General features: G+C 41.7%; 1 protein-coding gene across 1 annotated transcript in view; it reads left to right on the top strand.

Moving 5' to 3' along the window:
- SUDS3 (SDS3 homolog, SIN3A corepressor complex component) overlaps positions 1-16,894 on the top strand; it is a 29,449-nt gene extending 12,555 nt beyond the window's left edge. Inside the window, exons 7-12 of the mRNA XM_008142764.3 lie at positions 4,846-4,941; positions 5,883-5,944; positions 6,108-6,129; positions 7,318-7,423; positions 13,820-13,904; positions 16,701-16,894. Of these exons, the coding sequence (XP_008140986.1) occupies positions 4,846-4,941; positions 5,883-5,944; positions 6,108-6,129; positions 7,318-7,423; positions 13,820-13,904; positions 16,701-16,799 (470 nt within the window). The 3' untranslated portion in view covers positions 16,800-16,894. The remainder of the gene's footprint in view (positions 1-4,845; positions 4,942-5,882; positions 5,945-6,107; positions 6,130-7,317; positions 7,424-13,819; positions 13,905-16,700) is intronic.
- The last annotated feature ends 336 nt before the right edge of the window (positions 16,895-17,230 follow it).

Raw genomic sequence — 17,230 nt, 5'->3', positions numbered from 1 at the left:
GCATTAAAGGTACCGATGTACCTTTCTCAAGCCATTTGGTACCCTTGGTATGGAGACAATGCCAAGATAATGATGGAGTGTGGGAAGAAAAGGCACTGGAGCTAGAAGGATAATTAGCATTTCCACAGATGGTGCTGTTATGGTGTTGGATTAAAGGCCTGATTTCTTTCCTCTCACTGATTGACTTATTTCACCTTTGTGGATTGATGCCCAACACCAGCGTTGCCCAGCCCTGCCCAGAAAAGAGATTTCTTAAAGTCTCCTTTTATGGTTCAGCCTCCGACTGAAGGGTTCCAGGTTTGATTCTGGTCAAGGGCACATGCCTGGTTTGCGGGCTCAATCCTCAGTGGGGGGCATGCAGGAGGCAGCTGATCAATGATTTTCCTCTCATCATTGATGTTTCTATCTCTCTCTCTCCCTCTTCCCTTCATCTCTGAAATCAATAAAAATATATTTTTTTAAAAAAGAAGAATATGTCCTGAAAAACAAAATGAAATAAGACTGATGAGAAGCTGAGTCCAAATAACCCATTGAAAATGGGTGGATCTGGTGACCTGCTTTGTGTGAACAGGATTTAAAGTGGTATAGACCTCCATGGGAATTAGGGAGGTTCTCTTCAAACCTCTAGTGGAGGACTTATGAGGAGAGCTGGGTTGTGCATGTGGAAAGGTATATTGTCAGTAAAGAAACGTAGGCTAAGTTCTAGGTCAGTGCTCCCCCAATTTGAATGTGTATGAGTCACCTGGGGGCTTCAATAAAATGTAGATTCTGGTTTGGGGGTCTGGAGTGGAGCCCAAGATCCTGCATTTCTAAACACCTCACAGGGGTGCTGATGCTGCTGGTGGGACCACACCTTTAGCAGTGAGGTTATAGGTAGAATTACCTGAGTGAGTTTTCTCTGCAGTTGAGGCCAAGGTTGAGTAACCCAAATACTTAATGAGATTTCAGTGAGCTTGAAAATGTGGGGAGCTTTATCATTTTTTAATTCATTTTTCCTCTTCCTATCTTCAGGACAGCTGCCTTTTCTCCATTCTTCCAATAGCCTACTAACTGCCACTTCATTTTCTTTTGAAAGTTCTTGCCCCACCAGGGGCATCCTCCAATCCTCAGGCTGCTGCTGAAGCTACTCATGACCTTAGTTTCCTTCAGAAGATACTGGATCCATAGTTGGAGCCATGAGTAAATATAATATCAATATAGAAACTCTGTTTCCTGAATACTTACAATGAGCCAGTTATTATATAAAAGTGATAGAGCTGTCTCTACAGGCCGATGGATGTGGATGAACCCTGTCATGAACTTCTGTGGTGGGATTTTCTCATTTGACAAGGAGATGGTAGAATTTACCATGGAGGGTTGGTGTAAAGATTATGAAAGATAATGCCTAGTATTACGAGAGATAATGTCTTCAATGAGCAGCTGGTGCACAGAGTAAGGGGGGTTGGGAGTTGTAATCTGATTCAGTTCCTGCAGCTCCTGTGACTTGACTTGCCAAATTAGGCTCAGAGAAATAGCCTTTTGCTCAAAGTTCCTCCAGTGAGGTAGTGGTTAAGCCAGAATGTATCCGACTCCAAGCCTGTTTTCTTAAATACCATATTATATGGACTCCCTACATATACCATGGATTCATGTAGTACTAAGTGAATCACAAAATGAGACTAGCAGCGAAGATTTGTGTCCTCAAGGAGCTTGTGTTCTAATAGTTACCAGACCGACAGTTTCCATATCTTCCCCAACGTGTGATGGTGTTGGTGGAGAAAGAGAGAGATCCTGAATGAAGATAGAGATTTGACAGGCTTGTTTTTCCCCATTGTAAAACCTTGAAAGGTATATGTGGTTGTATTGATAGAAGAACAGGAAGTTCTACCCAACCTGTAACAGAAGAATTGGATTAAATTTTTGGATTTTTGAGTGATGAAATTATGATTTTCTGAGTTTATTAGCCACGATTGGACTGGGTTGTTGTCAGATCTTCAGCTATACCTTTATATCCTTACTTCCATCATGTATTGCCCACCCTCCCTACCCACCAGACATGGCCGCCGAAGGGTAAGGAACACTCGGCCCCTCTTTGTAGTGGACAGAATGCCATGATGTTCATGAGCTAGGTGCTTTTTCTCTGGTGCTCTTTAAGGTGGAGTGAGCTCCTTTACACCATTTTCCAGTTAGGTCTGCATGTTGCAAAGCCTCTTAGTTGGCAGCAAGTCTGTAACTTCTATTTCAGCTGTTTGTGCCTTGACTTTTACTTATTTTTTGTTAATCCTCACCCGAGGATATTTTTTCCATTGATTTTTAGGGAGAGTAGAAGAGAGAGGGAAAGACAGAAACATCGATGTGAGAGAAACACATGGACTGGTTGCCTCCTACACTCACCCTGACCAGGGCCCGGGCCAGGGAGGAGTCTGCAACCAAGGTACGTGCCCTTGACCAGAATTGAACCCTGGACCCTTTGGTCCACAGGCTGACGGTCTATCCATTGAGCCAAACCGGCGAGGGCTGCACCTTGACTTTTAAAAAAGATTTTTGTAGTTTTTTCTTGGCTGAAAATATGCTAATAAAAACTACCATTGATTGAACTCTCATTATGGCTGGCATTGTACTGAGAGGTTTACCCGTATCATCTCACGTAATCCTCACAGCCCCTTGTGAGGGCATTTTCATTGATATTTCCATTTCATACCTGAGGAAACTTGAGACATAGAGTACTTAAGTAGCCTGCCTTAGGTCACACAGCCCAGGCAGGGATTCAGACCCGTTGGCCAGTAAGCCACCGGAGAAGGGTGCATCTCAGCATAGGCTAAGAGATTTCCTTTAGGGAGAAGCCCCCAAAGGTGAGTGTATGTTTATCCTTCCTTCTATCTCCACTTCCAAGTACCTTTTTATGAATATTCATTAGGTCTGTGTTTCTTACCACTTTACCTCCAATTCCTTCTTGGGGGAAGAAATCAATTACCCATTTCTGTTCTTAAGAGCAGCATGCAGAAATGCCATTTGACTTTGTGCGCATTTTTATGACATACTCTTACATCCCACGGTTTGCCGTCGTGGGAGGGCTACATTTGAAACCTGCAAGGCTGTCTTGGCTGCTCTGTTGATAGTGTGTATTTTCCAGTTAACTGTATCTCATCATCAGGCTGGGGTGGGGCAGATTCCATGCTGGGGTGGAATTTAAGCATCTGTTGGGGGAAAATGGCCCATACTTTGGCATGTGGCAGTAGAGATTTGTACACACGCTCTGGTTACTGTCTGTGGAAGTGGTCACAGAGAGGGATGTTGTGTAGGAGTTTACTGGGCAGAAAAGAGGAGGCTAGGCGGAGAGGACTGCGTGCAGTCGTGTAGGCATAAAAGTATGGTGCCTTTGAGTAACAAAGTAGCTAAAAGCTCACACACAGGGTTCATGTGAATGAAGGAAAAGGGAGAAGACCAGAAATGAGGCTTGGCTTTTAATCTGTAGAGAGTAGGGAGCCATTAAAATATTTGAGTGAGGTGCAAAATGATCTGATTTGTGTCCTAGGAAGACCACTTTGAGGGAGATGATATGATGAGGGGTTGGAGTTGAGAGGTAGTTAAAAGGCAGAATTGCTATTATCAGCTGGATTTCACACCTGGATTAAGGAAGACAAGTCATAAATGGCAGATTTTGTTCTGGCTTGGAAGGATGAATAGGTGTGATGCCCCTGAGACACAGGAGAAGCAGCAGCCTTGGGAGGTGAAACAAGAAATGGGTTGGTTTGGAGCCTGGAGCATGTATGGTGGTGTAGGCTTTAGGTGGCCTTTCAGAGGGTGGGTGGAGCTGGAGTTGATGATCAGAGATTCCTTGGGAAAACAGGCTGAGACTGACTGGACTCCAGAGATCACTAGTTTTAAAGGGGCAGGCCAGCAGAAAGGACCTCAGAGAGGCATGTCAGGAGAAAAGAGATTTGTGTGGCAGTGGCTGGGGAGGAGAGATTTTAAGGCGAGGGGAGTCAGCACCCAGTATCAGACTTGGCAGGGAAAAGCCAAGAAGAATGAAAAGAGGCCTTTATTATGAGCCTTCATTGTATCATTCTTGATAGTTAAGTAGCTACAAACGGTTATTAAATAAAGTAAAGAGTTGGTGTTTGTAAATGAAGATCTCATATAAAATAGTTGGCACTGAGGCCACTGGCCTCTAAAAGAGCCTTTTATACCAGTGAGCTTCAGTTCACCCACCCTCTGTGGGAACAGCAGGAGTTAGTACACAGTGATGACCCAAAGGTTCCTTCTAATCCCAAGAGCCTGCGACTCTGTGGCCTCTTTAAATTTGAGGGAAGAGGAGGAAAATCCCTGGTTTTCAGGGTACTGGAGAGATTCCTGAAGCTGTTACAATAGTAGACAGCAGGGCTGGGCTGCGTTTCTTTCTTTAAAAAAAAAAAAAATATATATATTTTATTGATTTTTTTTTACAGAGAGGAAGGGAAAGGGATAGAGAGTTAGAAACATCAATGAGAGAGAAACATCGATCAGCTGCCTCCAGCACACCCCCCACTGGGGATGTGCCCGCAACCAAGGTACATGCCCTTGACCGGAATCGAAGCTGGGACCTTTCAGTCCGCAGGCCGACGCTCTATCCACTGAGCCAAACCGGTTTCGGCATGGGCTGCGTTTCTGAGAGGGATGTACACTTAGGTCAGCCGGTCTGAATCTTCTAAGCATGACCTCCTCTCTAAAGTCTGACATGGGTGTCTGGGTTGGGCCATGTGTGGACCAGACATCCCCAGTAAAACTGTGGTTGGGTGGCTATGGGGCAGGTATTCTTACAATATGAAAATTCTCACTGACTTCAGTGGGGACTGGATAGATTGACCCATTGCATTCTTGCCACAGATTCTATGGAAGTGAAACCCATCATGACCAGAAAGTTGCGGAGGCGACCAAATGACCCTGTCCCCATTCCAGACAAGAGGAGAAAACCTGCTCCTGATATCCATTTTCATCAGGCCTTGATCACTTTTCCCTGTTTAAGACCATCGAATCCTTTGCTTATCCATTTGGTAGAATACACTTGGCTCTTGTCCTGCAGAAAAGAGTCATACTGTATGTGATTGGAAAAGGTTTGGCCATTTTATGATCAGAGTCCTCAATTGCTACTGCAATTAGGATTTATAGAGAGAGTTATTTGGAAAGGTACTTTGTGTTGGAAGTTCAACCCAGTTTTAATACTTGGAGATTCAGGGGCAACTGAAAATTTCAAGTGCATTAATTTTTTTTTACCGGTAAAATGAGGACAGTGATAGCTGGCTTTTCTGCTTCAGTTATCTGTATCCCTGGATTGCAAACTTGTTAAATTAAAGCAAGTGAGATTTCAGTCAGTCATAAGGAAGCCCCTTTAGTCATAAAAATGGGAACGGGAAGAGGACATGTGGGGGAAGTATTGTTTCCATCCTCTTGAGGATCTAATAAATAGCCTTTTGCACTAAAATGGTTCAGCTATTTGTCTGCCATCAGGAAAGGGCATAACTGCAGGTTCCTTTCTCTTTACAACTGAGAATGTAAGTTGCGAGGGAAGAGTAACCCCAAGTATGTATGTGAAGTCTTCAGATCTTTGGAACAAAAGCACTTTGTAAGTTCAGGATGAAGTTCTTCTCTTGTGTGCTGTGCGCACTATTATTGTAGTTACCTGTTGACGCTCATTCCACCTTTGCATCACTGAAGTTTGTAAGATGGGGGGTATGAATTCTTCTGTATACCTGGTGCCATGACATTTAGTAGGAGAATCAAAAATTTCCAAGAGACGAACTATCATTATAAAAATGTCATGTTACATAATCACACTTTGTAAACTAAAATACTGGCTCCATTTTGTTGAATTCTGTTTGCTTGGAAACCGTGCTTTTCAGACACATTTCTTTAACTCTCAACACCCCAGCTAAACTACTTGTTAACGGATGAACAGATCATGGAGGATCTGAGAACGTTAAATAAGGTACAGTTTTGATTTATTTGATTTATTTGAAATCTCAGGGTTGAAATGATTTTCAGCTTTACTTTGTTCATGTGTTACTTGTTAAATCAATTTGATACCTTTGACACTGTAAGTTGCATCTGAAGTGATTTTTCTCTAAGACTTTTTGTTGTTCTTTCTACAGCTTAAGTCACCCAAGAGACCAGGTAAGTGCATGACATTATTGGCATTTGTGCAGTTTTTTATCATGTTTTTGGAGAAGCATGCGAATACCTGTCAGGGAATTGTTGCCATTTTCAAAAATAAAGTGTTCATCATTTGTCTAAATGGGGTGGGGGGGGGTGTGCGGTGATTTCTTTTATAAAACTGGCACTGACATTTAGTAAGGGAATCATGAAAGCTGAGGGGAACCTTAAGGGCACCCTCTCTTGATTTTTTTTTTTAACCCTGCTATGTTCAAGTTATGTTTGTCTTTTCCTTTAAATTTATTGTAAAAGAGACATTTGATTGGTTGGCTGGTAACGGTTTTCTTTCTGTGTGGGCATCGGCTATAATATTTAAGTACACATCCCTTCTGAAAATGAAACCAGAAGGGTATGTCAGTATTACTCGCTTTGTGGAGTTAAGCACTAGCCACTGCTGTTGCAGTGCTTTTCAGGAACCGGCTCTGGTCAGGAACTCGCAAGCTGCCCCCTGTCCCAGTGTTCATGGTGGTTCCTTCTAGAGCAGCACTGGAGAGTCAATGCTGGGCTGTTAGAGGGAACTCTGAACTGGCAAGGCTTTTGTTTTAAGTACTGTGATTACTCACACATATCCCTCTACTCACCATATCTTGGGGAAGAAAACAAGAGTCTTCTTTTTTTGTTTTTAAGTAATTTCCTCCTGAGGTCCACAGAGAGGGTCTGAAGGCATGATGGGGAAAGGGGTTCTTTGAGTAAGTGTGTGAATTTAGTTCATTTAAACCCACCGTAGTTACTAGCATGTCTTAGCTTGACTTGCTCCACCTAGTAATAAGTATTTCTAGAAATTATTTCATTTTTTGTAAGTTTAAAAAGATTTATCTAATTTTTGCCCTTTGGGCTTCAGGTGGGTCACTGGGATTTTAGTTCTACTCTAAGTGACCTTGGGCAAATCCCTTAGCCTGCCTGAGCCTCAGGTTTCTCCTCTGTTCAGTGAGGTTAATCTTCTCCTTGCTTACCTCACAGGTTTGCTTTGAGGATCATAAGATGTACTATACAAGAATTTTATTGGATTCCCATTTATTACAACTGTAAGGACTTGATGATTATGATTATTAGTACCTTTTAATAGCATTTCAATTAAAGCATGTTAGCTGGCGGACTCACATGTTTGTTACATGCTTAGTCATTGAAATATTTCGTTGGTTCCTCCAGCATCCCCCTCTTCTCCCGAACACTTGCCTGCCACACCAGCTGAGTCTCCAGCCCAGAGATTTGAAGCCCGGATAGAAGATGGCAAATTGTACTATGATAAAAGATGGTAGGTATGTTGTAGAAAAACACAGATTACTCATAAGAATCTCAGAAGAACCATTTGGAAAGAGAGCTGGGCCTATCTACAGTTGTTGTTTTAGAGCATGGCTGCTGCTTAACTTACGTAGTACTAAATGTGGAATAACATTTAAACGTGTATCAGGAATCATTTGGTTGATGCTACTTGTTAGATCTTTGAAGGCTGTGTTTTTCCAGAACGTGTTGTTCTGATGGTGGCCCTCCTTTCTCCATGCTGCTGCTAGTACACAAGAATTTGCAGCCTTCCATCTCCTGTGATGTCCCTGTAGACTGGGTTTATGCTGATGCACAAATAAATAACCTCTGTAACATTCTGAGATGTTAGCAGAGGTTATTTATTTGGTGAGGGCCCCTTTCGCCTGTGTCATCCTGCTGCATGAGTGTTCTAGGAAACATTCTTAGGGTAATTGTGTCCTAAAACATTGCTAGTTTAGATTGAAGACTGGTGGAAATCTTCACACCACCAGTATTTCCATTGGGAATAAAAAGGCAAAATAATATGAAAGAACCCCAAAAGTTCATACATTTACTCATTCAGCAAACATTTACTATCTGCTCTGTAACTAGGCATTCTGCTAGATATTAAGTCACCCTGGATTCTACCACCTTTTCACAGCTCTTTTAATTCTGATATATTCCTTTATTCATTGTCTATGTGTGGCATACTTTTAGTTTATTAAGTCACTGGAGGCCCAGTGAATGAAATTCGTGCATTTGGGAGGGTGGTCCCTCACCCCAGCCTGCCCCTTCTCCCAGTCCGGGAGCTCTCGGGGGATGTCTGACTGATGGCTTAGGCCTGCTCCTAAGCTGGCAGTTGGACATCTTTAGTGCTGCCGCAGAGGTGGGAGAGGCTCCCGCCATGGCCACTGTGGTCACCAGCCATGAGCCCGGAATCTGGCTGAGCGGCACTCCCCCTGTGGGAGCGCACTGACCACCAGGGGGCAGCTCCTGTGTTGAGCGTATGCCCCCGGTGGTCAGTGAGCATCATAGTGGCCGGTTGTTCTGCTGTTCGGTCGATTTGCATATTAGCCTTTTATTATATAGGATGCTAGACACATTTGCATTCTCCTGCCTTTCTGCTTGGTTATATGCAGGATGTTTTCCTGGGTTATAGTATGCTCTATTTATAATATCTCTATATAATGACCTTTTGAAATTCAATATATTTATTTAATGGAACGTTCCAAAATTTGCGTAATGGCTACTTAGAATTTTTTTAGCTTTCTTAAAGAAAAAAACCCAACATTGTGTTAGTTACCTTAATAATACTGTACTCCTGAACTTGGCAGAAATGCTTAGTGATCTGGTCATGCCTGAAATAAATAAGTTCCGCTTATTAGTTATAGTGGGTTAATTACCCAGTGGATGATGAAGGCTTGCTCTATCTGTAAGCCTGATCTTAGTGTCTCCTGCCCTTCACATTTGGCTATTCTTTGGCAATCTTGTATCTTCTTAATATTGATTACCAGACCATACCACCACTAGGTGGCAGGCCCTAACAGTTCAACACACTGGAGGCAAAATACGATGAAAAATGTTTCAAATAATGAAAACCAAATAACCTTTAAAGATCTAGCCCACACATAAGAAACATCTTCAAAAATGATGAGGTTTATCACTAACATTTTTATGGATCTGTGAGTCCTAAAGCCATATGATCTTTCAAATAATGTTCATTTTATAATTGTGTTGCTTCAGATCTGCCTCTTTCTAAGGCTTAATCCTTTGACTTTATGAGACAAGTCTTAAGGGTAAAAATGCTGTAAAATAAAATTCTTGTTTTTATAAAGAAAGGACCTACACTGACTGGTGTTTCATGATGTGAAGAGTGGTCATGTTTGCTGTGTTAGAACTCCTAAGCATTTTGAAGGAATTTCAGTCTTTCTCATAATGGCGCCAGAAAATTTTAAAATAAACTCTTTGGGAGCATTTTACTTTTTCAGTGAATGTAAAGCTGCTTTTATTCTACTGTTAAATATTGAGACTTGTTTTCTTTTGTATTCTGTGTGTTTCTCTTATTTGGCCTTGGCAGTCAAAGTTCAAACACATTTGCTTCAGTAGGTCCCTGCCTTCTGTATTTGGAAGGCGTTCATGGGAGTCCTGGCCGCCACGTTTACCAGTACAGAACCGGCTTCTCATATCTCACCGGGCTCTGCTGTTTGCCTTTTGTGTCCCTGTCAGTTGGAGGCTGCCATTTTTCTTTTTTCAGCATCATGGCCTGTGGCTGAGAGGTCAGCTGAATCACTTTATGTTCTTTCCAATGGTGTGGAGTATTTTGGCGAAAGTACCTCTGGCAAAACATGTTTCATTGAGTTTTAAATGACTTCAGCAAAATGAGTGTGATTTGGGCTTCCCATCTTGGCAAGAACACTTATCAAGCTACATTTCGTTTTGAAAGATAAGCATCTTCCCTTTGCCTTGGTTTTATACATACTGCGTTTAAGGCATTTTATATCCTGCTATAAGTTTTCCTCACATTTTGATTTGGACTAATGACCCTTCTTAGGAAGTACTGTGAAAGTAGCTGATACTTTAAAATAACTAACTGCTGGTGCTGGCAGACTGTTGATTCTCTCCTCACATTAAATCTGGGGCTGCTAATGTGAATCAGAAATGAAGCCACCCACTCGATTGAGTGGATTTAACCCTAGCTTTCAGCTGACACAAAACACTGTTAAAACAGTGAATGTTTCCAACTAGAATTGGGGCTCCTGGAGGTACTGTAGCTGTGACATGGTCTTTTCTTTTGAAGTGAAACCTTAATGTGAGGATTCCCAGTAGGATACAAAGTTAAATTCTACCCCCTCCCTGCCCCACTTTTTGACCCACCTTTCTAAAGAAATTGCTTTCTTCCATAATAGTAGTGGTGATTCTAGTTCATTGGGTTTAACAGTAGTGGCAAAGCTTTAAGAGCTTAATTGCAGGGATTCCCAGGTCAGAATTTCCATTAGTAATAAAGTTAGCTTGACATTTGGGGCTTGTCCTCTGAGGCTATTTAAGTTATTTTTTTCAGCAGAGATGAGTTGTAGCTTGTAAAATGGGTTAATTGGCAAAAAAAAGTGATAATGTACATTTTTACTACTGTAGCTCTATTGATGTTACTTTTGAACATTTTTTATGTCTAACTATATTTTGAATTTCTTCCTGCTCTTTTATTAGTCTTTAGAAATTGGAAGTAAATTTGTATTTTAAGGTTGTCATGTACTTTTAGCTTCATCTTTAAAATACCCCACCCCCTGCATGAGCACTTTATTTTTTCATAGAATTCAGATGTTTTAATAGATTTGATATCCAGGGGTAATGGTTCCCCAAGGCCCGTGGTCGCAAGCCACATGCGGCTCTTTGGCCCCTTGAGTGTGGCTCTTCCACTAAATACCTCGGCCTGGGCAAGTCTATTTAGAAGAAGTGGCGTTAGAAGAAGTTTAAGTTTAAAAGTTTGGCTCTCAAAAGAAATTTCAATCGTACTGTGGATATTTGGCTCTGTTGACTAATGAGTTTGCCGACCACTGCCCAAGGCCATTATGATGTGGCACATAAGTATCTTCTGAAGGTCCCAGAAACTCTGTTTCAGGGAATTAATTGGGTTGGAAGTGGGCTGGCCAGTTCTCCAGGAGCAAATAGTGACCAATGATGGACATTCAAGCCACCACCATGTATTTGGTGATTCCAGAGCAGGCACACTAGGGAGGTGGCCAGATACTTAACTCCCAGACCATATCTCAGGGCTAAGAGACTGGATTGCATTGTTTACTCCTGATGTTCACTTTTAAGCCAGTCAGGTGTGTTGGGGTTTGGCCTCTGAGCACATCTCAGGAGAATTGTTTGAATAGTCTCCCCGAGTTAATGTGTCTTTAACAGACATTAGGATAAAAGTTGTGACATTAAATTTTCTTTTTACCCCATCTTTCTTATTTGGGTATTGTCCAGTACCATGACTTAAGAAAATATTACTTACTTTTTAATATAAGTAATGCCTGTTTATTTTTGAAAAAAGAAAACTGTGCAATTAAAGGAATACCATTCTTAGTTTAAATTTTATGATTTTTATAAAATTTTAATACACATTTTAATATATAAATTAACCAGTTTTTTCTGAGTGTATGATACACATGTAATATGCATATGTTTTGTTACAAACACAGGAACATATGGACATAGTTATTTTCCTCTGTTTAGCAGTATATTGAGCATGTTTCCACACTAGTAATATACTTCTGCACCACATCCATGACCTTCCTTTATTAAAGTATTTAGAAAGTAGTATCAGAATGACTTGAGGCTAGTTGCCTATTATCTTGTGTTTTTAACTCTAATAAATCACAGTCCCTATAGAATAGCTGTGAATATTCTCCCCTCTATATTTTTATTCTAACCATTTGTACAGGGCAGTTGGATTAGATGGGTGAGGGAAACTTTAGTTTGAGTTTCCTCATGCACTGTGCAAGTCGAACCTTGCAATATTACGTATTCAGCATAATGAAGGTCCCTAACCCTGTTTACCAATTAATCTCTGGCCAAAAGCCACTTTGAAGCTGGATCTAAACCACTCTTACTGTTCTAATTGCATTTAGGATTCAATTTCTTTTAGCAGTGTTTTCAGGAAGTCAGTTGACTTGGAAACCTGAGTTTTCAGCTCCTAAGTAGCAGGTTAAAGAGTGCTTAGAGCCTAGACTGGAAAAAACTGATTGTGGAAGTGAAGTACATGCTTTACTGTAATGTCTTAGCAGTAGATTACTTTATTATGCCAGCAAAATAGTCTGCTTTCTTCTCTTACGGAAATAATGATAAGAAGCAGTGCTTTGTTGGGAGATGCATTTTGGTTTTGGTGGAACTTACTTGAGTTAGTGGGTCTGTTAAGCCAGATCTATGTGGCCAGAATGAAACAACGGTGATGTTCTTGACTGAACAGGGACTGGCCCAGGCCAGGGCTGCCAGTAGCAGTTTAGCTGCTTTTGTAATCCAGCAGCTGCTCCTTCATCCTGTGGCAGCTGCTGTTGTCCCATTTGGGCTTTTTCCCTGGCTTCCTCATTTTCATCCTCGGCCTTGTCCCTGCAGTTGTAGAAGTCGAAGGTGGTCCTTCACTGTAGTCCAGGGGACTAGATATAGAGGCTGAAAGGGGAGTGACTGTCATGTCTGCTACATTCAAAGCAACTGTCCTGACTGACCAGGCCATGTTAGATACTCTGGTGCACATCACCTAGTGACTGCTGGTCAGTGTTGATTATTTAATCTCCTTTGCTGCCATTGTATTTGAAGTTCCATGGCAGCAGGGACCTTGTTGCCTTCTTCACTGTCTGCCTCCAACCTCCAACATAGAGTACACAGTGAGTGATTAATGAGTGTTTGTTGAATGAGTGACCAAAGTAAAGGCTGGATTTGGCCTTCCTTCTTGTTGATGATTTATTTGGACAAATACAAAATAACAGACCAGTTTTTCAAGCCCTTCTATAGTTTTATCTACCCAGCCTTTAATGTTTTGGGGTGAAACCAAGTTTGAAAAATTATAATTTACTTTTTGAACTGTGTCATATAGTCCAAATAAAAAAGTAAATATAGCTCGGCATGGGGCATGGCTCAGTGGTTGAGCGTCAACCTATGAAACAGGTCACGGTTTGATTCCTGGTCAGGGCACATGCCCAGTGTGGGGCATGCAGGAGTCAACAGATCAATGATTCTCTCTCATCATTAATGCTTCTATCTCTCCCTCTCCCTTCCTCTCTGAAATCAATAAAAAAATATATTAAAAAAACAACAAATATAGAGTTAATTTCCTACCCCTTTTCTTGCCCTCCCTTTCCCTGACTGCAAAGGGACCAAGGAATAGAAGTTAAGTTTAGAAGATTAGGAGGTCATCATCTAATCTAACCCAAGGGTGGAAGCCTTGAAATTAAACCTGAAATCCAGACTCTTCCTCAAATATCAATTAAGTCTCCTTTAATTACATTTTTATTCTGGTGATATTTCCTTCCTTTCTTCCTTAAAATATCTGTGCCTTTAACAGTACTGTATTTTATACCTAAAAATTTTCAAGTGGGTAGATCTTATATTGAGTGTTGTTACCACAAAAACGCCCACAAAAACAATCATAATAAAGAGGGCAGGATGAAGCTTTGGGAGGTGATATATACATGGGTGGGCAAATGCAGGTTAATAGTAATAAATAATAATACAAAATAAACCGGGTTTTGTGTACTCTCAGCTGTAAACCGACTTTTGTCCACCCCTGTATGTCTGTGGCCTTGATGGTGATATGATTTCTCGGGTGTATACTTATACCCAAACTCATAAGTTATGTACAGCACTTTATATTTCAGTCATACTTCAATAAAGTGGTTAAAGGTAAACTTGTGTCCATTTTTGGCAGGTACCACAAGAGCCAAGCCATCTATCTGGAGTCAAAGGACAACCAGAAACTGAGCTGTGTGATCAGCTCTGTCGGAGCCAATGAGGTAGGGACCAAACTCCCTCACCCTTTAGGAAAGCAAAAGGTGACAACCTGCAGGGGGAGGGCCACTGAGAAAGTACAGTGGAATCATGTGTTATATGTGGGTTAGAGTCTAATTCAGCGCTTTCAGGCGGAAACTACATGTAGGCAAAATCACTCTTGAAGGTTCCTTACTTTGCTTGACTGCAGTATATGCGGATAGTGTATTCCTTGTGGTATCTGTGAACTACCTGTAAAGTAATTGAGTTGGGAACCACTTGTTAGACAACAGGAATGAACAAAAGGCAAGTCTGTGTGATTTCTGTGCTTTCAAATCCTGCTGCTTTTTAAGGTAACCATCCACTGAGAATGGAACCTGACTGTGGAGCATACTCCATCTATGTCTGTTCTTTCTCTAGAACGTTTATGTGTATTGATAGATTGGTTTCGTGCTGTGAAGTTGCATCGAGACATCTGGCACAGGGTCTGGCACACAGTAAGTGCTCAATAAATGGATGTTGGTCTGATCTGACCCACACACTACTCCTTGCCTGCTGTTATTCCAATCTGACATGTCCTGTTGTGCCTCTGAACAGTGAGCTTCCAGGCTCGTGCCAATTAGGTGTTGGTTTCCCCCCGTCACCGCTGTAGGATGGGGACTGGTTGAAAAGTTATCTCAGAGGGTTATGCTCAAGGATGATATGACTGGCCTGTGAGTTCTCCGAATGGCCCTTCATTAGGGGGGTGTCAGCAATGTGTAACCTGTATTAGTAGTAGTTAAAAAAAGTTTTAAACTTTAATAGCTGATTGGCTCGATCTTTTATCAGTCCACAAATGTCTGCAGCAAAATTGATTTTTATGTGTCTGCCCTCTGTAACTTTTGTACCAATGCACAGCAAATCTAATGAAACTGGATTATGAAATAACTTAAGCCTCTTCTATTCTCCCAGCTTCCTGAATTGAAAATGCCCTTAAATGTGACTAGTTTGCATAATGATTGTTTACTTAGAAGTTAGGGAGAGCCTTCCGGATAAATGAATGTCATTCTTCTCTGGGTTCAGGATCTGTTTCACTTCAAGCCAAGTCAAAACCAGAACAGGCAATCTAATAGACAACACCTGCTGCTCAGCAAGTGTTGTCATTTCACATCGGAGTTTTGCACATGGCCGTGTGCACTGCTGGACCTAGCGTGTGGTCTCCTAGTACCTAAACCTAACTTCAGATGTAGTGCACTGTTCTCTCTGACTCTTCAAGATTTTTCAGGAAAATAGAAATGCAAGTTAGATTTTTCTGTCTCTGTGTTTAAGATTGTCACTCTTTGACATAATAGAGTGTCAATGAGGTCTGACAAGGAAACAGTGACAATAAGACATGTCTCCTGGAGGGGAGACGCCTCGGTGCATCAGAGGCACGCAACTCTGGGAACAGGAAAATATTTCTCACTTCTTGGAAGTATTCCAGCTCATGTTTCAGGTCACATCCTAAGTGGCAGTGGAGCTACTTGGCCTTTGCATGACTTTACTTTGTACAGATTTGGTGGGCGCATCTGAACATGTTGGTGCCTTCCCAGTTCAGCCCTCCTCGGGGTCAGTTCTTAGTTGAAAATGGTTCCTTAGAGATTCAGATTCATGCAAGGCCTTTAACTTTAAAGTTCAGCACACTGGTTTAGAAATAAGTCTGTTGCTAAATAATCACAGGAAAGAAACAGAGGAAACTGAGAATAAACTTTTTAAAACCTGAAAACTAAGCAGGGGAGGGAGACTATATATCCGTAAACTTGTACTTGTATATATGTGATGCGGATTAAAAAAAAATAATAATGCTTTTGGCTCCATCTAATTGCATGTTAATTAAACACACAAGAGAACTGATGAAAAGAGTCAGGGGCTGGGTTAGTGGAGAAGAGCAAGGGCTTTGATGTCAGATGCCAGGGTTCACATAGGAGACATGACTTAGCCTTGCTGTTCTATAAAAGGGGGGCGATGCTAGTACTTAGCTTCGTGGGGGGAGAGGGGGAGTGTCTGAGGTGGAGGAGGCGCAACTTGACCACCAGCAGTGTCTGGCCCACAGTAGCTCCTTGTTCAGGTGTGTCAGTTCTCCTTCCTTCCTTATTGAGTGCACTTGTCAGCTCGGGCAGTCCCCTGCTGCAGGGTTCATTCTCAGTTCTACAGAAGAATGTGTCTGCCTGTGAAACACAAAACATGCTATTTCCTCTGTGGGAAAACGATAAGGTCTGGAGGGAAGGACTGTCACAATATTTCCTAATTTGATTGAAAGTGATGATTCTGTGTATCTTGAATGTTGATTAACTTTGTAGTCAAACCAAATCAAAAAGAGCCCTTAAGATCAAAGCCAAATGGAACGCAGTATCATTGTGCTTTCCATTTTCTTTCTTTTTTTAAAAAATATTTTTTTATTGATTTCAGAGAGAGGGAGAGAAAGAGAGAGAAACATCACTGATGAGTGAGAACCATCGATCGGCTACCTCCTGTACACCTCCTACTGGGGATCATGTACCCTGGACTGGAATCGAACCCGGGACCCTTCAATCCACAGGCTGACGCTGGGTCCACTGAGTATAGGGCTCCATTTTCTTAAAGGTGTAAGAGAGATGGCTGGGAGAAATGAGTTCAAGGTTGATGCCAACTGTCTACACTAGAGGCGTGCCTTTAGGAGGGCCAAAGGTCATGGAGGTGCTTTCGAAGTCCTTGCAAATTGACAGGAAGAGGTTGCCAGTTTTCTGCCCACACCTAATTTATGCAAATATTTTTATGCTCTGGAAGACTTCTCATTCTTAGCCTCTCTCTTTCCTTCTCTGCAGATCTGGGTGAGAAAGACCAGTGACAGCACCAAGATGAGGATTTACTTGGGCCAGCTTCAGCGTGGGCTCTTTGTGATCCGCCGGAGGTCAGCGGCTTGACTTTCTACAGTGCGCTACTTCCCTTGACCCTTTTTCTGAAGTGCTTTTTGGTTTTCTTTTGTTTTCTTTTTAATAGAGAGTTTTTAACTTGGGAATTGCTCCTTGGCCTTGGACTATGGAAAACACTGTTGTGGATTCTGCAAGGCACTTTCGTGGCCAGTCGCTCCCATCTCTGTTTCATTCTTTACTTCCTCGACTTCTTCCCGTCACCAGTCACATAAGACGATTTTACTTTCAGGCATATTGGAAATTTAACTTACTTGTTTATTTTTTTGGCTTTGTGGTTTCCCCCCCGCAAAGCTTCCTTTGAGTTTAAAGGGACATTTTTTTATTTTATTGATTATCTTTACGTCTTTCTACCATGAAGAGGAGCAGGAAGGGATACACTCAACAATGGATTTTCATGTTTTGAATCTGATTAGTGGATCATG

This window comes from Eptesicus fuscus, chromosome 23 (assembly GCF_027574615.1).
Source record: "Eptesicus fuscus isolate TK198812 chromosome 23, DD_ASM_mEF_20220401, whole genome shotgun sequence".
Lineage (NCBI taxonomy): Eukaryota > Metazoa > Chordata > Mammalia > Chiroptera > Vespertilionidae > Eptesicus > Eptesicus fuscus.
This window is presented reverse-complemented; position numbering and strand designations above follow the sequence as displayed.